The sequence below is a fragment of the Apodemus sylvaticus genome, chromosome 20 (assembly GCF_947179515.1).
Source record: "Apodemus sylvaticus chromosome 20, mApoSyl1.1, whole genome shotgun sequence".
In the NCBI taxonomy this organism is placed as follows: Eukaryota; Metazoa; Chordata; class Mammalia; order Rodentia; family Muridae; genus Apodemus; species Apodemus sylvaticus.
Window position 1 is genome coordinate 50856534 of NC_067491.1, and position 23286 is coordinate 50879819.

General features: G+C 42.7%; 1 protein-coding gene across 6 annotated transcripts in view; it reads left to right on the forward strand.

Moving 5' to 3' along the window:
• The window catches only part of Ric8b (RIC8 guanine nucleotide exchange factor B), a 97336-nt gene that overhangs the window by 2064 nt on the left and 71986 nt on the right, over window positions 1–23286 (forward strand). For all 6 annotated transcript variants that reach the window (XR_007974575.1, XM_052164818.1, XM_052164819.1 and 3 more), the window contains exon 2: window positions 6058–6105. Coding sequence is in view for 5 of the 6 variants with exons in the window: in XM_052164818.1 (XP_052020778.1) it covers window positions 6058–6105 (48 nt within the window). In the remaining variant the exon portion in view is untranslated. The remainder of the gene's footprint in view (window positions 1–6057; window positions 6106–23286) is intronic.

Here is a 23286-nt window from a genome sequence, read left to right on the forward strand (position 1 = left end):
TATCTGCCTAATTTAGGAGAAACTCATTTAATGCGTAGGTGTACATACTGCATATATTGTATTATTTTAACTTGATTTATTGGGGGGAGCTACAAGCTGATTTACAAAAAGAAGTATAATTTGGCTATTGTGTTGAATTAACTTTTATTAACTGTTAATGTTTTTTTTTTTTTTTTTTAGCACTTACTATATACCAGCTAGCTAGCAATAATAGGAACTTTTTTCCACAGGGCAGGGCAGGGCAGAGAGGAGGGAAAGCACTGGGATCTGAGTCCACTGTGCACTGTGCTGTAGCTGAACTAATTAGGTCCCATTTTTATTTGTTTCCTCCCATTCATCTTTCTCCCTTTTAGCCCTTCAGGTTGGTTTCTTATCACTCAGGACTACGTCCTGTCAGAGCACAGCTTCCCCTTTTCCTATTGGAAATGTTTTCAGGGTTCTCAGGATCATCTTTGTTAAGCAAAGGCTCCAGAGGATTTCTAGACACATTTTTTTTCTTTCTTTCTTTCTTTCTTTTTTTTTTTTTTTGGCCAAGCCAAGCTAGAGACTGTTCCGACTTGGTGTAGATGGGAGCAGTTACTGTGTCAGGAGCAAGCACTCCTGTTTACTGTTGGTTCTGGTAGGAACCGTGCAGTAGGGCTGCTTGGGGCACAAGAATGATGAGCCTCCTGTTGCAATGCAGCCCTGCCCCTCAAACGGAGAACCGGATGACGGGACTAGGAAGGGGCTCTTGACATCTGTGCTCAGGCAGGAAGAGTAGAAGTAAACTGTCCAGATTCGTGGTGTGTGGGCTCTGAAACCCCCCAAAAGTAGAGGGATAACAGCCCCTTAGGTTTCTTATCTGGAAAATGGATTTGAAACATGTTTAGAGTCAGAAGTGGTTGTAGGCACTGAGGAGACAAGCAGAAGAGGAATGAGCAGTGTGGAGAAATTAGTTCCTTGTTTGCAGAGGAGGGTCTTTATGCTACCTTTATTCTAATAAGCTGGCTGTCGTCGCAGTGTAGTAAGAAGACGATGGGACCTGGCCTCAGGTGAACCTTGGTCCTAATCTCAGCTCTGCTGTTAACAGCTTCATGGCTATGGCTAAGTTATGTTAAGCCTCTGAGACCCAATTGCCCTGCCTGTAAAGGAGGGATTCCACCACCATTCTTTTTATTTATTGTGTGGATTAGATTGAAATTGAGTGCCAAGCACTAGGCAGAGCGTCCTGTGAAGTGTTCCCTTGTTAAATTATGAGGAGCTAATAGTCAAGATCCTTCCTGAGGTGGTGTGGCCAGAGTACAGGCTCTGCAGTCAGACTCCCCAGATGCTGATTCTCCATTTACAGTGTATGTGGACAAGTTCAAGTTGCTTAACTTTGCTTTATATTCCTCTGACAGCTGAGGAGAAAAGTAGCATCTATATCCTAATGCTTTTGTCAGGACTGAGTAAGTTCTGTATGTAAAGTACCTAGGGCTAACATGGGCTGCTAAAGAAGTGGCCCATGGGTGTTTGCTTTCAAGAACATGTGGCACTGGATTGATGGAACACAGTAAGAATTTGGGGGTCTTTCTCTTTTATCTTTACCTTTGCACCTTCTAATGGCACCATTACTCTGGTATGTCTCCTACTGCATTCAGAGAAGAAAGTACCTATCTGACTCTAGAAAACACCTCATTTGTCTGTACAGAAATTCATTTCCAAGCATTCTTGCTTCATTCACTAGCTCTTGATATCTTAGGGAGAGAAATCTCTACTCCATAAAGAAAATAAAAATGTGTCTGTCTGTCAAGGGTAAGTTGCTTCAGAATAGGAACATAATCCCTTAAAATAAGAGTGGCTGTTTCTCCTCAATTCATTTATTAACTTATTGAGTGCCTTCCAGGTGCTGCGTATTTTCCTAGGAATTTAAACATACAATCCCCATATATTAAAAGTTATAAGGGAGCTGGAAGCACTTTCATGTTTTTTTAAATAGTAGATTAAGGTCCAGAAAGACATGGTGATTGCATATGGTGAGGAAGTGGCATATGTGGTCTTCAGATGTCTGACCCAGGTCACATTTACAGGGCTGTGCTGCCTTTCCCTTGTTGATTTTGCTTTGGAGCATAGGAAGGTTTTATTGTATTTTCAGGCTGTATACTATCTTGTTTGTAACTGTTGAGTCCTAAGCACTCTCCTTTACTTACAGAATGAGCTGTTTATTTTGAGATGTCTTGCTATGGTTTAGACTATCCAAGCTTTTGGTCTTCCTCCAGATTCTGTTCTGACAACAGGTTCGCTAGAGAGGTTGTTTGCCATCTTTATCTTCGTTGTCATGGACCTGAGGGACATTGTAAAATAGTGATTTTGTTGTTGTTTTCATAACAGATTCTCTGTGTAGCCCTGGCTGTGTTGGAGCTTGCTCTGTAGTCCAGGCTGGCCTTGAACTCAGAGATTTGCCTGCCTCTGCCCCCTGAGTGCTAGAATTAACAGTGGGTGCTATGCCTGGCCACATTGTGATTTTTTTTTTGGAACCACAAGAATTTGAGGTGGCACTAGACATTGAACCCCATCATGCGTATGTTAAAACTTTGCTCTGCTATTGAGCTGAAAGAACCAAACTGGTCAACTAGGTAAAGAAAGTGACTTGTGGTCTTCACTATGACTGCTAAATTGATAGATGGAGTGACAATCCTAGAGGCCACCTAGGCATGTCACTGTCCCACAGTCATCTTCAGCAGGATTCCATTTGGAAATAGGACAACTTTATGGTCAGATGAAGAGTGAAAAAGTTAACTTAAGGTACTGTCACTGAAGTAGGTCTCCAAGAGTTAGGTACAGGAAAGGGAGACTGCTGATAGCTCAAGTTCATCGTCTATGTGCTAGGGAATGAGACTGATAGAAACTGGTGGAAACAGTTCTAGAAGTGCAGCCTCTGCATTTGAGTGGGGGATTTAAATATCCTGGATCATGTAGGAGGATGTTTTGCTTTCCATTTTTGAGGCTGAGCTTTGGCTTTGGGCTTGCCCTAGGTTTTTACATAGAGATATTCTTGTTACACTTTGTTCTTAGTTCCAGATTGTTCTACAGTCTATTTCAACATCTAAGAAGTAGTCTTTCAGAGTATCTGTAGACATCAGTGAACTAACTCTGAATTCTCTAATAGGTCAGTGTTTAGCCAGATACTAGAGCAGAGACCATGCAGTAACAACAGTAGTAGCCACATAATGAACACCTACCATGTGCAAAGTGCCGGCCATAACATATAAAAACAATAAGGAAAACCTTGTGATCATAAAGTGCAGCTTGAGCAGGGTTGCACATAGTGAGCAGTAGGACTGAACTCAAACTCAGGCTCTGTGACACCTGAAGTTTCTCAGGGCTTCTTTCAAGTGATAAAGCCTGCAGTCCCTGAGTCTGTTGTGTCATTGAGAGGTTCTAGTGTTCTTAGTCTCTAAATTGAACAGTGATTTTACTCTTTGATTTATAGTTGACTTGCTCCTATTCTGGAAGTGAGGAATATAACAGCTGGGGTTTAGTTGGCTAACAGCTCTCAGGAGGCCCCACTCCTAGGATGCTTGTTCAGAAAGAGGAGTGAGGCGACAGGATTGCAGGTCAAGGCCAGCCTGAGACACTCAGGAAGCCCAGGCTCAAAACATTAAAAGTCTTTAAAATGTGTTGGAAGGAGGGGCAGAGAACATGTTAGGTCTGATCTGGCTTGGATAAATGAAGCTAGCCGTATGGACCCCAGTATCTGTGGGGTACAAATGATTTCTGAGGTAATTTCTAGTGCCCATATGCTAGTGTATTTTCTAAGTAAACTTTCATGTGGCTAGATGGGCTTTTGAAAACTTTTATTTGTAAAATGTTACTTTTTATTATTATTTTAAACTTATTATTTAAAATTATTATTATTTTATGACCAGACCTACAGTGAAAAAGCAACAGAAAAGTGAAAAACTAGCCCTTGGTACAATTTTAAAACGGATAATTCTATATAGGAAATACTTAGAAGATATTTTTGTAACTTACTGAATATCTTCCCAAAAAATAATTATTTTTCCTGTCCTTCCTTTATAAATGCCATTTTTTTTGAAAAAATATTGTTTTAACTACTGTATACGTTTATTCCAAATAATTTACAGAAGTAACATTTTATGCAGAATGGTAAAACTAAGACATTTTGGTTTCTAAGTACAGTTATTTTCATTTGCAGGGAGCCTTCCCTGAGCTTCCACATAGAGCATTATTAGCTCGCTACCTCCTTATCTTTAGTATTAAGTTTCTGTGGATTCCTAAGTCTAGCCCTCAGATTTGTGACCTCCTCCTCTTCCCCTTTCCTCTCCTTTCCTTCCTTGTTCATTTCTTCTTTCTTCATCCTTTACTCCAAAGATTTTTTTTTATCATAAAATAATCCTAATGAGTCAGTCACCTTTCTTTTAGCTGCTGTATAATATTTTATCAGATGGGTGTCTGTTCAGTAGACTATTATACCATACATGTTTTCATTTAGCTTGCCTCTTTTACTGTATTAGAAGACACTGTTGTGAGGATGCTCATGTACATAATTTTTCCTTTCTTTCTGTATGACTCCATTAAAATAAATAATAGGAGTCGGAGTTCTGGGTCAAATGGGGTAAATTTTTTATGGCTTCTCGTCTGTGTTGCCAAATCACTCTCCCTTTAAAGGTTTGTGTCAAATGGGGCTGCTCTGGGCAGCTCTGCCAGCTTGGGGTGTGCACTCCTCACATGTCTTCCTGCCTCCTTCATTCTTGCTCTCCTCGAGCTGGCCTATGAGCTGCTGCCAAAATACTCATGCTGTTCATTCTCCATCCTGGTCTGCCCTGGTCATGGGTAGCCTGCTGTCATTTCAGATGTGACGTTTTCAGTCTGTGCCTTCTCTCTGCAACACCAGTTCCAGTTAGTTGGTTTGCATCCGTGCCTGAGTAGCCTTCCTGAGGTTTCCTTAAATGACCTTATCTCTTAACCTCTTGTCTTCCCTTTAACTGCTTTTTATACTCCAAACTGCCTCCCTCCCAACATTTCTACAGCTCCTTTCATTCAAAAACTGTTCCTGCAAAGCTGCAACACAGAACTACCAAATGATGATGTCTTCACACTTACTGCCCTTTTTTTGTGGTGGGTGGCCAGTCCTGCTGGCCAGTGTGGACGGGGAGATAAACAGGAAAGTAGGCAGTGCAGAGGAGTGGCTCGTTGGTTTGCCTCAGGAAGAGTTCAGGTGGGATTGATTCAGAGAGCGCATGCTCTCTGTGAGAGCTGTAATTCTGAGCTCCTGGTTTGTGACCACCACTCCCTATGCAAACAAGCCATTTGCCTCTGCTCTGCTACACAGTGGGAAGTATACACTCTGGCCAATCATTCCCGGGGAGCCATGACACCTTCATCCCTTCCAGTTAATTTGTCCTTAATATCATTAGCAGCAGCAGCAGCAGCAGCATCCTAATATATACTATTTACTACTTGCCTGGTAGTGGGATATTTTATGTGCCATAACTGTCAGAACTCTCACAATCACCCTCTGAGCTAAGGAATACTTTATTTTCATAAGAGGAACACAGGCACAGTTTACTAGCTTGAAGTCACAACTAGTAAGCGAGGGAGCCTTTTTGCAATTCTCTGATGATTTCTTATGGAATGCAAAAAAAGGAAATCTTAACTCACTGGAAGGCCTTTGCAAATCTCAGTCCAGTCCCTGCTTCATTCTCCAGTTCTTTCAGGTGCCATCCCCTAATATTGTCCCATGTTTCAGTCTCAGAGCTGCCAACTTCACGAATGTATCACACATGTTCACACACCTTCAGCAAACTCTTCATTAACCCTTAGAGTCCCGCTTAGACGTCCGGTGCCTTGTGCTAACCAGTCCGCCTCTTAGTTGCTGTCTTAATTCTCTCTTCTCCCATTGTATTTCTGCCATAATCTTTTTCATGTGGCTTTACGTTTATTTACTTACGTGTCTGTCTTTAATAATATTGAGATGAGAGAACAATATTTATTAAAAATTAATTTATATATTTTGTTTAAAAATCTTTGAAGTTTATATACTAAAATGACAATGTTTCCCTTTTTCCTCCTCAGCATAGGGCTACTTTCAAATTTGAATCAGCAGATGAAGATAAAAGAAAGGTAAGGTTTGGTGTGTGTGTGTGTGTGTATGTGTGTGAGCGCGCGCGCACACGTGTTACTCCTGAGTGCCAAGCAGTGGGCTTGTTTCCATCTCATGGTTGTTGGATAGCTTTTGGTTTCAGTTAAGTTTTTCAGGCTTCCTGAGAAGGAAGAGGTGCAGGGGTTAGGATGGGTTCCGTCTGGTGCCTCCTGCTCATCCCGCAGAACCCCTGGGCTTGCGTGACGTGGGGAAGGACTCAGTGGGACTATCACTAGACTGTTACTGCTAAAAGGCTGCCCACTTTTGGTAGCAGAATTCCAGGTTGGGCAAAATGCTAGGCCAATGTAAAGCTGTGCTAAGCCTGGGGAGAGAAGCTTTTCCTGCTGCTGCCCCTCATGCCACATATTCTTTCTAGCACTGCCCTTATATGCTGTTACTGCTCTCTAGGTCCCTAGCTAGCGTACAGTCCTCACAGGAGATGGGATCAAGGCACTCAGCCATAGGGCGAGCCTTACTCTCTCTATACGAGACTACTTAACGTATGCTTGCATGTTAGCATTGCCTATGGCTACCTTACTTGGTGTGTTAAAGGATCATGTTAAGGTGGAGAAACCAGTCCTGCCTTTTTCTGGATTCTGTACCTCTAGTCCAGCCTCACAAATTCCAGGATCAGATAAGACTATGGCTGAGTCAGTACGAAGTATCAGAATCTTAGATGCTGGTAGTGGATTGGTAACCTTACATGTGTCCATTTACCTCTCTATATCCAATCTCTGTGCCTGTTTCTCTTATATTTTTGATTGTGAGCCTAGCCTTTAACTCCAGCCTGTGCCTGCTTCTCTTTATCTCCTAAGATTTATTCTCCTAATTCAGACCTTCATCTGGATTACTGCATAAGTGTGTTGTTGTTTCTGAGACAGGGTCTCTCTGTGTAGCCCTGGTTGTATCATAACTCTCTGTGTAGACAAGGTGGGCCTCAAACTTAGAGATCTGCTCGCCTCTGTCTGCATCCCCACTGCTCAGTGCTGTTAGTGTTGAGCTGCTCTCCTTTCACCGTGTAGGGACATGGGCTTCTAGTTGATTGTCCATAAATCTAAGGCCATGTCTGGCCATGTCTTTCTTGGCCTTAAAATCTTCTTATGACTTCCTATACTGACAGGATGACATAGTAGTGCCAGTGATCTGATCTCGGCATGCTTCTACAGCCTGTATTTTTTGTTTCCCTTGTGTGAAGTGCTGACAGGTACCTCTACATACACATTCTATTTCTAGTTTTCCTCTGTTAATTCCTCTCCGTGATAAACACACGCAACTCCTGCTGGTGGGCATTGCTGCTCATCTCTGCTCGTCACATCTGCAGTGCTGAGCTCATAATGGACACTCAGGACATCTGTTAGAGCAGTGCCATGGAGTAGACACTCAGGACATCTGTTAGAGCAGTGTCAATGGAGTGGACACTCAGGACATCTGTTAGAGCGGTGCTATGGAGTGGACACTCAGCACATCTGTTAGAGCAGTGCCATGGAGTGGACACTCAGCACATCTGTTAGAGCGGTGCCATGGAGTGGACACTCAGCACATCTGTTAGAGCAGTGCCATGGAGTGGACACTCAGGACATCTGTTAGAGCAGTGCCATGGAGTGGACACTCAGGACATCTGTTAGAGTGGTGCCATGGAGTGGACACTCAGCACATCTGTTAGAGCAGTGCCATGGAGTGGGCACTCAGGACATCTGTTAGAGCAGTGCCATGGAGTGGGCACTCAGGACATCTGTTAGAGCAGTGTCAATGGAGTGGACACTCAGGACATCTGTTAGAGCGGTGCCGTGGACTGGACACTCAGGACATCTGTTAGAGCGGTGCCGTGGAGTGGACACTCAGGACATCTGTTAGAGCGGTGCCATGGAGTGGACACTCAGGACATCTGTTAGAGCAGTGCCGTGGAGTGGACACTCAGGACATCTGTTAGAGCGGTGCCGTGGAGTGGACACTCAGGACATCTGTTAGAGCGGTGCCGTGGAGTGGACACTCAGGACATCTGTTAGAGCGGTGCCGTGGAGTGGACACTCAGGACATCTGTTAGAGCAGTGCCGTGGAGTGGACACTCAGGACATCTGTTAGAGCGGTGCCGTGGAGTGGACACTCAGGACATCTGTTAGAGCGGTGCCGTGGAGTGGACACTCAGGACATCTGTTAGAGCGGTGCCGTGGAGTGGACACTCAGGACATCTGTTAGAGCAGTGCCGTGGAGTGGACACTCAGGACATCTCTTAGAGCGGTGCCATGGAGTGGACACTCAGGACATCTGTTAGAGCGGTGCCATGGAGTGGACACTCAGCACATCTGTTAGAGCAGTGCCATGGAGTGGACACTCAGGACATCTGTTAGAGCGGTGCCATGGAGTGGACACTCAGGACATCTGTTAGAGCGGTGCCATGGAGTGGAAAGAGGACTGACTTTTGGATTTGGACAGTATCAGTAAGACAAAATATACCTTTTGGAATAGAGATTTATTGAATGAATATGATTTTTGTATGGCTTTAAAAACTGGCCTTCTTAGGAATAGTCCCTTGTCTAATGAGTCAGAAGCTGGGAGTAGACACCCAGCATGTGTACATCTCTAGACGATCTTCATACAGAATGGCACAGTATCTGGAGGACAGACTGGTAGTTAGCTATTAAAATTAAAATGCCTTTTGCCCTTTGACCAAAGTGTGTCCCTTTTGGAGATCTGTTTTGTTTAGATTGAACCCAAGTGAATACCTTTTTTCATCAAAACATACATCAAGATTAGAAACAGCCAGCTGAGGTATATTTGGAAGAAACACTAGCACATTAACATAATAGAATACTAGGAGGTGGTAAAAAGAGAAAAAGTCTATTATCTACTGTTGGAAAACACCAAGTACGGTATTAAAGCAGGCAATGGAATGACAGACTCACATAGACACTCAGGCTAGGAAGGCAGTGCTTACTCTGTGTTTGATTGGGAGAACCCATCCTCTGTTTGTTACATTCATGCTGTATTAGGGGTCAACTTCAGAATCTTAGATAACACTTTTACTTATAATAAGTACATTAAGAGCAGGAGACCACCCAGTCAGTAGAGTGTTGGCCACACCATCAGTACTCAAGCTCAGTCCATAGAACCATAGAAAAATGCCAGGCACAGTGACACTGTAATCTCTGCACTAGAAAGAGAGACACTGAAGGATCCCTGGAATACATACACACCTGCACATACATACATGCACATACTATGTGCATAAAAACCTGAATACAGATGCTGTATCTCATCTAAATGTCATTGGAAAGGGGAATTTTCCTATATTAGTTATCCATGGTGTGTGGTTTTGGTAAAGTGGTAGAAAGTCTGACATTGTCTAACCACTTTCCCTTCTTATTGTCTACATGGGTTTGATTCCTGCAACATCCCTCTGGTACACAAGCAACTCCACAGATGCTCAAAGTCCCTCCTACTCTTAGTATTTACATATAAGTGCACATCTTTCCACATACTTTAAATAGTTGCTACATTTTTTCCATTGCTTGTTATGATATGTACACTATGTAAAGTTGTTAAACTGCATTATAAGTAATGATGCAAATGTCCCTGCATGTTCAGAGCAGAGGCAGGTTTTTCCTAATTGCTTTGATGCAGAAGTTGTTTGGATCTGTTGGTGTGGAGATCGCCCTCTGCTACTTTCAGATCTCTGGAGAGAGTAACTTCTGCCCTGGTGTTTATTTCAGTTTATGTGTAGGTTCCTGCTTCCTGGGAGGTCTGTTACAAACAAGAGTCATTAGGGACCTAGGTAGGTAATCTTCATTACTGCAAAATATCAGCAAACAAATCCATTTCAGTCTCCAAGGGTTAAAACCACTAGTGACACTTGGGTGCCTCCAGTGCCTTTCAGACACTGACAGGGAAACTGTAGGACAGCCTCATGCTCACAGCTGTAGAAGTTCTCTGTGGAAACAGAATAGTAGGCACTTCTGCATTGAGCCAGTGTGAACATGTAAGGAATCAAATTACTGTACAGATTATTTTGCTGTTCTTGAATGTGCTTCCAGAGACCCGTGGGTCATGGCCCATTTGGGAATCACATGACCCTTTTCACAGGGATCACCTAGGAACTCCGAAAACACAGATATTTGTATTATGACTCATTACAGTAGCAAAATTACAGTTGTGAAGTAGTATCGAAGGTAACGTTGTGGTTGGGGTCACCACAGTATGAGGAGCTACATTAAAAGGTCATAGCATTAGGAAGGTTGAGGATCATTGTTCTAGAGCCTTCTGTCAGGTCGCTACTTGGTAACAACAAATCATGGCTTTCCTCACTTTCATAAAATACAGTGCTATGCTAGAAAACATCAACCAAACATCCACTCGTCGTAATATCTTTCTAATAAAAGACCCAACTTTGTGACAGCCTAGAATAAGGGGCAGTAGTAGTGCCTCTCTGCATGGCGTGACAAGTGATGATCTCTAGATCTGCTCCCTGACACTTCTGTCACGATTTTCAGTTTTACAGAAGTTTGCTTCTCCCTCTAGTGCCATTCAGTGAGGTGGGAATTTTACAGTAAGAAAACTGAGGTTTCTGCTCACACTCCTGGGATGTGGAGAAGCTGTATGCAGAAAGGATTCTTCACTGGGCATAGTTCTTCCGTGCCCACTGCTGTGGCTCTGTCTCATTACCTTTCAGAATATATTTTGGAATACTTAAAATTATGATCCAATACCTTCTTTTATCTCTTATTTCATCACTGTTGAGATAACTTTTTAAGAGTCACGCTTAAAGCTGGAGGGATGGCTCAGCGATTAAGAGCACTGACTGTTCTTCCAGAGGTCCTGAGTTCAAATCCCAGCAACCACATGGTGGCTCATCTGTGATGGGATCTGGTGCCCTCTTCTGGTGTGTCTGAAGACAGCTACAGCATACTCATATGCATAAAATAAATAAATCTTTGGGGGAGAAGAGTCAGGCTTAAGGTGGGAGTTAGTAAAGGGGAATGTATATATTTTCTTTAAGGAATAAAGTCAAATGCAATTCTGATGTTTGTGCATCTGATGCAAATTATGATGGGTGCATGTGAATCATGGAGATTTGGATGGAACCACCTGCTTGCTTCACCTTCTCCCTGCACTGGTGGGCTGTGATTACTGTCAGTGCATACACAAATGGAGCATGCAAATCTGTGGGATGGGGGAAGGCAAATGGTGAATAATCTGGGTACCTGCATCTTGAGACAGTGAGGCCTCTTACTTTGGTTTGTAACACAGAACGTCTCTCAGAGAGCAGGAAAAAGTATTGCAATAAAAGTTGGAAAAGATATGTCATAGAATGAATTGGGTTGGATTACAGCTCAGGGACACAGTTTGCCTAGCATGTGTGAGGCTCTGGGTTCAATTCTCTGTCCAGGGGTGGGGTGGGGTGGGGAGAGGAGTAAGGTGCTTGACCCTCCTTGACCTGTAACTAAGAATATCGCATTATCTCCCATGGAAAAGCTCCCTGTATATAACATCTTCTTCCTCAGAAGAATGAGCATTAACATACCTAAACTACAAGCATGTTTCATAACTTTAGACTCAGTTCTCTTAAGTGGTATGCCTATTGCTGAGATGAAATTGTGAGCTCTTTATGGGGACAAGAAGCCTGGATTCTTTATGGTGGATTCTTTGTGCCCAGCACTGCATGAGGCCCTGGCTAGGCACCCCTGCTAATGAGGGAAGTTGAGTGGAGGCTAGAAGTCCTGGGATGAGAGCGCATTGTGTGGTTTTGTGTTGTACATTCTTCTAGTTACACACCAGAATTGCAAAATACAACTCACAGTGTTGTTGACTGAGGAAGCAAGCTACACAACTGTATTTGAGGAGTGGAATTCCGATAAACCTGCACAGAAGAGTGCAACAAGGGAGTCCACTAAATGTTGCTGCTTAACTCTTACTGGTGGTTTGGTTTTTGTTTTTTTGTTTTTTTTTTTTTTGTTTTTTTGTTTTTTGTTTTTTTGGTAAACTTTTTAATTATAATAGATTGAGCTAATTTAAGATCATAATTATTTAATAATACAGTTGTATTTTAGGATAGTGTGATTGGGGACACAAACATAAGCCAGTGCTTTCTGGCCTTTACTTTTTTTCTAATATTGAACTTTCTTGAGTACTTAATTAAGTTAGAGTAGTTTTACTTCAAAGCCAGTTTATATAGTGAAATAAACGTATCTGAATACAGAAGTCCATTTTGTTATTTCAGATAAATCAGTTTTTATGCTTTCCCTTTAGACTTGGATCTACATATTAGAGCATCTGTAATCCACACATTTCCTCAGTGGTCCTTTGTACCGGGACCTCAGTTACAGATACATAGGTGCAGGCGATTGTCACTACGGACTATAGAAAACTAGTGGCAAGTGTGTGAACTACCGTCCTCCAAGGGAAGTGTGCCAAGGCAGAAATGCTAATCCTTGGCTTTGAATCCACTTGTAGGTAGCCTAGCTCAAGGCATGGACGCTTGTTCTGAAAGCCTTTGTTCTTACTCTGGACAGCTGAAATTGCCAAAGTAATTGTGGCTTTTTTTTTTTTAAGTTTAATATGGCTTGTAAATTTGAATCAAAATTCATTTGATGCCTTTATCTAAGGGAACATATAGGTCCATAGTACAAATATAGTGCTCAATCTGAAACTAGTCTCTTCTAAGATAATCTTTCAAGCTAAGGACAGAGGGCAGTTGTAGAATGCCTAGAAAGCCTAGCCGAGGCTCTCGGCGGGCGCCCGCCTCCCTGCATCTTTCCCTCTCTCCCTCTCAGCTCAGCTGTGGATTGCTTTCTAGCAGATCCAAGGTCTTATGTGCCTCTCACCCTACAGATGATGACTTTAAATACTTTTAATTCCATTCAAAGATGTACACACAGTACCACACGCACACCTCAGGTTTTTGTTTTTAAAGCTCCTGTCTAGCAGGACTCTAGCACAGATCTTAACTGTTAGGCAGAATGAATGCCTAGCCATAGTGCAAATCAAACAATTGGAGTTTGATTCCAGACTGTACCTTTCATTGTAGATGCTTTGCCAGATAATTTACTTAAAGGGATAAATCTAGGGGGAAAGGACAGAAAAGTTCTTCTAATTTAGGGTCTTTATGTAATCTTTAAAAACAATGACTATGTGTGTGTGTCTGTGTCTGTGTGTGTGTGTGTGTATACGCACGCTCATATGCTCACATGTGCACGTGGGACTGGACATGGCACGTGTGGCGAGACCTGAGATGGGGACTCTGTCTAGCCTGGTTTCTGGAGTGGCGGCTTCACTCCCACCATAGGAACTTGTGTTGTGCAGTGCCAGCATTTGCCGGTCCTCATGTCTCTGTTTCTCCTTAGGAACACTGGCTTTCTAAGGCATTCGGGCACATCTAGCTTTTCCAGTAGGTCCAGGCTAGACCTCAGGTCAGCAGGCTTGCCAGCCAGCAAGTGCTTTTACTTATTTATTGAGCCATCTTCCTGGCCCCCCATGTAATCTTTATGTTACTTTTCGGGCACCTGCCTGGGCGTGAAGAAGAGTGGGAGTGTGGAGTTGGGGGAGGTATATTTTCCTCACTCGCCCCAGCTCAGTTTGCAGCAGCCATGATAGTGAGTGTATGGGGCTCTAGAAACCAGCACCCCAATGGAACATAGCAAAAGTACTTTTTTAAATAAACACTTTTTTTATCCCTAAGAGTACATAACGAAGAAAATATTTACTGAAAAAATTCTGGAATTCAGTTAAGAAAAGTGAAATTGGTGGAATGTGTACAGAGCTCGCCAGTAAACAGGCATAGGAAGGAGCATTCACTCGGGTTGAGGGGCTGTCAGACGGTGAGGCTTCACTGAGTAAATGAAAAGGAGATTTAAATAAATGAAAAAAATCCCATGTTTATGGAATGGAAGACTTACTACTGCTGGAATATTAGTATTCATCCCACTGATCCACTAATTCAGTATAATTACTTCTAGAATTCACAGTGACTTCTTGTTAGAAATTGACAGTCCAGTTCTGAAAAGAAAACAGGCACAGAATAGCTTAAAGAATCGTGGAGGGAAACCGTGGAAATGGAGCTGGGTATGGTGGGGTGTCTTGTAATCTGGTATATGGGATGTAGAGACAGGAGGGTAAGGGGCTCAAGGCCAGCCTTAGCTACTTCAAAAGTTCGGGTCCATCCTGAACTACATGTCTCAAAGAATAGTGGGAGGCAGATTCAGCAGTTTCAAACTGGACAGACTATGGGTGTTCGAGACTGGGAGCTGGCATGTAAGTGACTTTGACTGTTAGCAAATGAAGTGCTGCCTGGAGAAGCCCGTGTAAATGACGCACTTGGGCCACACCTTAGACTGCACTCCATTCAAAGGCGAATGGGTCAGCGATCTAAGCTTTATTTAAATTTCTTTTACGTGTATGAGTATTTAGACTGCGTGCGCGTGCGTGCGTGTGTGTGTGTGTGTGTGTGTGTGTGTGTGTGTGTGCGCGCGCGCGCGCCACACGCATGCTTGGTGCCTGTGGAGGTCAGAAGAGAGGATCCGAGCCTCGGAAATTAGAGTTCCAGATAGTTGGAAACGTGGGTGCTAGGAACTGAAGTCAGGCGCTCTGCACTACTGAGCCGTCTCTCCAGCCCTAAGAACTCTTACTCAGAAGACAACTGAGTTTAAAATGATCAGTAAACTGAAGATTTAGATTTCTAAAATAAAAATTGACATCATTAGTTATCAGATAAAAGTAAACCAAAATGTCCTATAAAAATCAGCTCACCTCTACTAGGCTAGAACAGGAGACAAAAACAGATATTGACAAGAGTGTGGAGACACCCGAGCATTGATTTACACACTACTTGTGGGAAGTGGTACAGCCGGTCTGGAGCGTCAGCTGGCAGTTACTCACAACGTTAGACTGAGTTACTGTCCAACATGCCAGTTGTATCCTCAGGTATAGAGAGTGTGTCACAAAGAAAATGTGCACATAGTCCATGCAGAACTGTGTGTGTGTGTGTGTGTGTGTGTGTGTGTGTGTGTAAGGTGCATACACACACACACAGATTTGCTGAATAATAATAAAAAAGTAGAAATAACCCAGATGTCCATCAGCATGTAAATGATGAACAAAATATGTTATATTCTTATAATATAATAGGCTATTATTGAGTTAAAGAAACAAAGTAACTGATGTGTGCTAATAGTGAATCGACTTTGAAAGCATGCTAGGTGAAGGAAACCAGGCACAAAAGGTCAGGCAGATGTTGTATGATTTCCATTAGTGTGGAACATTTTGGATAACAGATCCTGGGTGACAGAAAATAGATTAGTGGTTGCCGGGGAGCTGGGACTAGGGAAAAAGAGGAGTCAGGATTTACTGCTAATGGGTATTGAGTTTCTGATGGGAGTGATGAAAGTATTCTAAAATTAGATAGAGATGATGGTTGCACAGGTGTGAATATGTACTCTAAAAACAAATAGGTTGTGAGCTTCAACAGAGCGGATTTTGTGTGAACTGTATCTGAAAGCATGTGGTATAAAAAGAAGTGTTAGTAGATCCAGTGTACTGTATGTCTGCCTGTTAGTCTTATAAGTCCTGTGTGTCTGCATGCACATTAACCCTTACAACAAAGCTATAAGGTGCATACTATGGCTGTTTTGTTTTATAAGAGAGGAAACAAAGGCACACAGAAAACGTGGTCTAAACTAGTAAATTGGTAGGCCACGATTCAAACCTAAGCAGTCTGGTTCCATGGCCCCTGTGCTACACCATATCAGACTAGAAAGACCCATTGTGTGGCTTACAAATCTCCTTGCTTTCTGACTTAGGTGTTCAAAATTTGAGATTTGATGCAAATTATAGACAGAACTTAGACACTGAGCTGATGGCCAGCATGGAGAGGCGTCTGACAGCATGCACTCCATGAGGGCTGGATGGAGACGAGAGGTCTTGGAATGAGGAACTTGTGTGGAAGAGCTGGGGCCAGAGCAAGGCTTCAATTCTTGACTCTTGCCTTTAGCGATCATCCCCAGAGACAGCACAGTATCTCACAGTGAGGGCCTGTGAGTCCTCCCACACGGTGGCCCTCTGAGGTACCCTCACCCGCCATTACTGACTGCTTGACTAATGGCTGCCTCCCGGCACCGTGCACTTGGCCTGGCTCTCTCCGTTTTCCACGTTCCCTCTGCGCTGCTCATGGCTCTCCATTCTTCGGTTCCCTCCTTTCAGCTCCTCAGACATTTTCCTCCTGCCCAGTAACACCTCCCCAGAAGCTTTCTCTTAGAACTACTTGCATTATTTATTTAGCATCTTAGTATGTAGCTTAAGGTGATGTGTATTAAAAGATACTTAGCACTTACGCATTTTACATGTGTTAAATCTCTAATATTATAAATTATTTGAGTCATGTTTTCTTACTGCTCACTAACCCAAAATAGATTTTTTTTTCACGTAATATTTCTCTTAATACTTTTTTTCTCATTTGGGAAATTTTGACATGCAAGAAATGAAGATATTTCTTCTCTAACTACCACTAAAGTTTTCTTCGAGACTAAAGTTTCACATATACACTGTGGAGAAAGGGACTTTTTTGGAAAATAAAGGCACTTAAATAGTAAGAGAAAAGTAGTGGACTGGTTCCATGTTCGAAGAGAGATGTTTTATGAATGTTTTTGGGCAGCTGGTGGGTGAGTGTGGGTTGCACCTGAGCGCTCTCCCTCTGTGAGAATGTCTGGTGCTGCAGCGTGCCGTGCTCGGGATTGCTCATTAGCAAAGATGTTTGAGCCAAACCAGTTTCATGATTGTTACACAGAACTCTCAGTCTTTTTGACAGAGGACTGTACTTCTGACAAATGAACATCTCCAAGAAGGGAAGGTGAGAGAGAAGTTAACAGTGAATAAAGCTTCCTTCACAGAGCCAGGAGCCCGTCAATAAAAATGAGCACTACTTTGTCTTTCATAGTATGAGGTAGGGGAAAAAACTCAAATATATCAATATAAAATTGATGTAAATAAACATGAATGAAGGTGAGTGAGTATTCATTTAGAAAATTTGTTTAGCTTAGGATTTTTATATATATAAAAAACAGTCACATTTGACCCCCAGAATCCTTTTCTATAACCTTTATTAACAGTGTGCCTCACTATTCTAAGAGGAATTTATTAGCTGTTTAGTATTTTTAAAATACAGCTTTTGAATAGTTCTCTTACTGAACTGACAACGAATTACGAACTTATTTCCCACTACTGCTACAGTAACCTCCCTGGGTCCCCTCCCTCCCCCTCCCCCTCCCTCCTCCCTGCCTCTCCTTCCTCTCTCCCCCTTCCCGTCTTCCCATCACTTCTGCTCTTCAACTTTGTTGCTTGTGCTCACTTGTGTACACAGAGGGCAGAAGTTGAGAACTATCAGATTCAGGTGGCTGACCTTGAGTTCTACTTAAGAACTAAAATTAGATCCGTGTGGAATATATATCTGCTGATGTCTGGTGGAGAGTGTGGGCATAACCCTGAGTAGCCAGAAAGACATCATCCAAGGGAGTTTGTTTGACTCTAAAAATTTCTTTGACATCTCCTTTAACAAATTAAATTTTTTGTATTATAATTTGTAGTACATATTTAATGTATGTATCCCAGTATTTTAGTGTAGTCATGGTCTGAGAAGGTACACTAGGATTTTGACATGGGCCATGTCCCCAAATAAATATACATGGTTTATTTTAAGACTGAAACCCTATCCTGTCACTATAGGGTCCTGGTTGATTCCAGTGAGTACAGACGGTGCAGGACTGTAGTAGGATAGAGAAAATAGCAAGGGGAAGTCCACGTTCACTGAGAGAAAGTGCCAGACTGTAAGGATAGCTTATTTCATTACCAGTATAAAAGAAGAGCTAAAAACGTTAAATAAGATGGAAAGTGTAGAACTGTGTTTAAGAATACAGGTCTGTTTAAGAAGGGGGATCAATTAGAACCCCCATTTCCATTCCCTGGATTAATTTAATACGGAGTAATGTTTAGTGTTAGGAACATTCATTTTTACCTTATTCCTTGTGAATGACAAGTATCACACACATGCCCTCTCCTTCAATTTTCCCAATAACCCAACAAACAGGTATTCTCTACAAATGAGGGAGTTAAAGAAGCATGTCACTTCCAAGTCCTGAAGCTGAGGGGTGTGGCAGCTGGGAGTGGGGCCCAGAGCCTTCGGCACCTGGGAAATACGGGACATGACATTGTGCAGCTCACACTCAGTGTGTCTGACGTACCCAGGGAGGAGCAGACATACGTCACAGAGCCTGCCTCCCTGCAAGCTGAGAAGAGAGATCAGTCTCCACAAACACAGTTCAGAGTCAAACATGTTCAGATCTATATCGGAGATAGCAAGAACTCTGGACTTAGAGCATGAGAGATTACTTCCTGCTTTGGGATGGGGAGAAATATGGTGGTATTTTTAAGATAGGAATAATTTAGCAGGGTGAGCTGTTGAGAAGACAATATGGGAAATGAACTGAGAAGGCCTCTGGAGAGGCCCATGCAAGTATTAACAAGCTACTGTGCCTGCAGCAAGGATACTGTGGCACTGGAGTCGAATCTGGTTTATAAAGATCAGTGACAGGGACTCTGGCCTGTACTAGTTGTTGAGCCTACGTGTGCTTAGTTGACGTGACTGACCACTGTGAGACTATGACAGAGAAAAGTCTTGTCAGCAGCAGTGTTGTGTTCTTGCTGCCAACTTTAGGAAAAGGCCTCTCACCTTGGAGCGAATACTGCCGGCCAAGGTAGCCAGCTGGACAGGGAGGTTCATTGGCGTCCCTCTCCTTCCTTTTCAAACCATCCATGCAGGTGTCCATCAGTCCCTGTCACTGTCCTTCCCCAGTTCCCCTCCTGCCTTCACTCAGACCTCTGTACCTCACTGCGGCTTCTGCACAACGGTGTAACTGCTCTCTACGCTTCTGGGCCTGCCTCATCTTTAGCTTATCATTTTCCACATTAAGTTAGTGCTGTTCCCAAAATCCATGTCTAATCGTTCCGCTGCTTAACACCCTACCGCATGTTCTTCATTTCCCTCTGGAGTAAGTCCAAACTCTCCGTCCCTGTCATCACACAGCACAGCCTAGTCTTCTGTCTCTGTACAAAAAGAAAGGAAGACAGCATCTCTCCATCACACAGTCCCTCTGATTGCTAGCACAGTTCTCTTCTTTGTCTTGAGCGGTATCTGCTGTCCACTTTCTCTGCAGCTTTTTTCTTTTTTAAAGATTTGCTTATTTATTATATGTGAGTACACTGTAGCTGCCTTCAGACACACCAGAAGAGGGAATCAGATCTCTTTATGGATGGTGGTGAGCCACCATGTGGGTGCTAGGATTTGAACTCAGGACCTTCGGAAGAGCAGTCAATGCTCTTAACCGCTGAGCCATCTTTCCAGCCTCCTTCTCTGCTGCTTTTATCAAGGTCCTCATGATCTAGCATTGCCAAATCCCTAGGCTAGTCGATCTTCTGTCTGCATCTGAAACAGCTGAGCCCTCTCTCCTTAAAATGCATCCGTCTGTCTCCCAGGACACCTACACGCCTGAGTTTCCTCTTACAGACCAGTCATGGTGTTGGCATTTTCCAGGCCTCTCGTACCTTTTCTCTCTGTTTTCCTCTGTCCAAGCCAATCTAGTGATAACTGGTTGTTCCTTCCTCACACAGAAGCAGAGGGCACTTCAGTGACTGCTGAAGGCTCTCCCACATACACTCAGTCTCCCATCTGACATTCCTGTAAGCATCTCAGACGCACGGTGTCCCAACAGAGCTCTCTAAGCCTGTCTAACCAGGGATGTTCTCACAGACAGTGAAATTGTGTCAGTCTCTTCCCTCTGCTGTGAACGCTGCGACTGAAGCTTTGCTTGCTCTCTTCCAGTCTCTGTACCATACACAGCCAGGTTGGTTTTCTTCTGCTTTTACATTTTAGTTGTATTTCGCTCTTCTCTGCATCAACTCTTTGGGGACTTTTCATAGCAGTAGAGCTAAGTCTGTAGGCCTCCACCTGATCTGCTTCCTGCTTACCTCGGGTCTCATCCCACCGCAGCTTGCCGTTAGCCTGACTGTGGGCTTTCCACACCTCAGATTGCGCTCTGTTCTGCTGCTTTCTCTCCTCTTGCAGTTAGCAGTTTCTCACATTCAGAATTTTCGTAAGCATCACCCAAACGAATGTTTCTCCCGTTACTTAGCAAAGGATCCTGGCTACTTCCATCATAATGTCTCATAATAGTTATGGTTTTATTTATTCTCTGCTTTCTCAATTAGCCTGTGATCTGCTCAGCATCAGAATTTTGCCTTTGTTCAACACACACACACACATACACACACACAATGCCTTGAAAATCCCACATACTGAAAATACGCGCTAGGCGACTGATCAGTGTTTCCCAGTGAGGGGAGCTAATGTTGTTCCTTGGGAGACAATTGACACTGCCTGTGGACATTGTTTATTGTGATGACTCAGTGGCAGGGCTGGTGTACTGTTAACAGGCTGTAGAGACAAAAAATGTCAATAAATGTCCTAAAACACAAAGCAGCCTTCAAAAACAAAGAATTTTCTCGTCCAAATTATCAATACAAGAACTGTCTGCCTTAGATCTATCAGAACACTTACCACGTTAGTGTGGCTTATATTTCCTTGTAGTACTCCATTGGACGCTAAATTCCTTACCTTTACCATTGTCTCTTCACATCGTCTAGGGAATTCTTGATTGTGGCTAAAGAGGAACAAATGAATGTTCAAACTAGCTGTCTTTTGGTATTCGGTAGGAAGTGTTGCTGCTTAGACTGCAGCAGACCATGAGATTCACTGCACATAAAGTGGTATCATGGAAGATCATGGAAAGAGCATACGTGAGACCCCAACATTTCACATGTGTGTTCTGTTCAGGTCATAACTAAATTGTGACTAAAGAGTCAACACATATGAAATGACAACCAAGATAGAAGTAGTTTAAGGGATTAAAATGTTACCTTTTACTTTTCAAGTAACTGTTCTGAGGTGACCATATAGGTGTGTGAATTGCTATGCTCCAAGGATTGTTTGGGGGTGGAGTTGTGGGGAGGGCACATTTCTTTCCAAGTTGTCAAGTCATACTTCATTGTGTAAGCAAAGTCTTAGAATCTTACAAACAGCGTAGACTGGGCAACCATGTCTAGGTTGTACTGTAGACAGGGATAGGAAAGGGGAGATGGATGGATGGATGGATAGATAGATAGATAGATGGATGGATGGATGGATAGATCATAAAAACACTGCATTGGCAGGAGCTCAGAGACCTTGTCTCTAAACTAACCTGTGTGGTGTGACCGAGCAGCCATGGGTCACTACCTAAGAAAGGGAGGATGGATTCATTGCTGGACAACTTCGAGTGCTTACCTCAGTGCCTAATGATGAGACTCCAGGTCAGCTAAATGAAGCTCTATATTTACTCTCTGGATTCCAGTTGGTTTTAGTTCCTTCATTATGTACTCGAAGAAAACTTACAAACGATAAAATGTATCATCTATAACAGTGTCTCACAGATTATTTGTGATAAAGGACTGAGGGTTTTAGTAGGTTTATTTTCTCCTACATTGCAGTAGAATAGTACTTTTGTGAAAAACAATCAAAATTAACCACTAAAAGAAATAACCATATTCTTAGTTGTCCTAGCAATGTTAGTCTCCTATGAAGATTGCTACGTGAACACTCTTAGATTCTACATATGTCTCAGCATCTGTCCTGTCCTCTCTGTGATGGGCTGGGAGGGGTACTCACCCAGGCTGACATGCTTGCAGAAGTGTTTCTGAAAGCCTATTTTGGGTTCATGTATATGTAGTCTGTGGTGTTAGGTTTTTAAACAAAGGTTTTCTTTATGTTTAAAACTTGAGATTTGCTTTTAAAATAGCTTTAGAAGCCCCCTCCTTGACAAACATGTTAAAATTGAAGATTATCATGAAAAATAATGCAGATAAGATGGTAGACATAAAAAATTACTAAATTAATTGAAAGAGGAATCACATTTTCTGATAAAATTGAATGTTTACATGAAAAATATTTTTGTTAGTCTATGTCTTTTTATTGGGGAATTGAGTCCATTGATGTCAAGAGATATTAAGGAATAGTGATTGTTGCTTCCTGTTACTTTTGATGTTATTTTTATGTTTGTGTGGTTATCTTCTTTTGGGTTTGTTGGAAGATTACTTTCTTGGTTTTTCTAGGGTGTAGTTTCCCTCCTTGTGTTGGCATTTTCCATCTATTATCCTTTGTAAGGCTGAATTTGTGGGAAGATATTGTGTAAATTTGGCTTTATCATGGAATGTCTTGGTTTCTCCATCTATGGTGATTGAGAGTTTTGCTGGGTATAGTAGTCTGTGCTGGCATTTGTGTTCTCTTAGGGTCTGTATAACATCTGCCCTGGATCTTGTAGCTTTCATTGTCTCTGGTGAGAAGTCTGGTGTCATTCTGATAGGCCTGCCTTAAGTTAATATCTTAAACAACATAACGCATTTAAGTAACCTAACCCCTTCTGGGAAAGTTTTCTTGTCTGGAAGCCTTTTTTCACAAGAACAGAAGTTCCTGCTGCTTCTTTCCTTCCTAGAACTTGAGTTGGTTGGTTTTGTGGACGTGTCCTGTACTGCACTTGCTCTGTTCGAGGTCACAAGGAAATGAAAGAATGAAAGCCTCCACCAAGGACGGTTCTCACGTCTGCTTCACAGCATCGCGTACGAGATGCTGTGGTGCTGTCCCCACTGTACAAGTGGGAAAATGAAGCCCAGAATGTAACTGGTCTAAGGTAAAGACCATGTCTAACTTAGCACCAACCCTACCGAGAGGAACCTCGTGGTAGCAAAGTCAGGTTAGGCCAGGTCCTTCTGATTTAACACCTTTGCAGTACATTTTCTTCTTTTATAAGGATGAAGTCTTTGAGCTGCCTGACAGCTTTTAGTTGTTTAGGCAAACCCTAGAAAAAAACGGACAGATGTACTAAATACAGGATGATAACTGCTAATTGTGGCTGTGATGTTCCTTGGGAAGGAAGAATGTTAGGGGTTAAGTGTTTAGGGAAAACTTGGAGTAAGATTTAAACTTAGCTTAGAAAATGGCTGCACTATAGGCAGAGAAGATTGTACAGAGATGGCAAAGGGTCAGAACACAAAAGAGACAAATGTGAGATATTTTAGTAACAACTGCAGGCGCA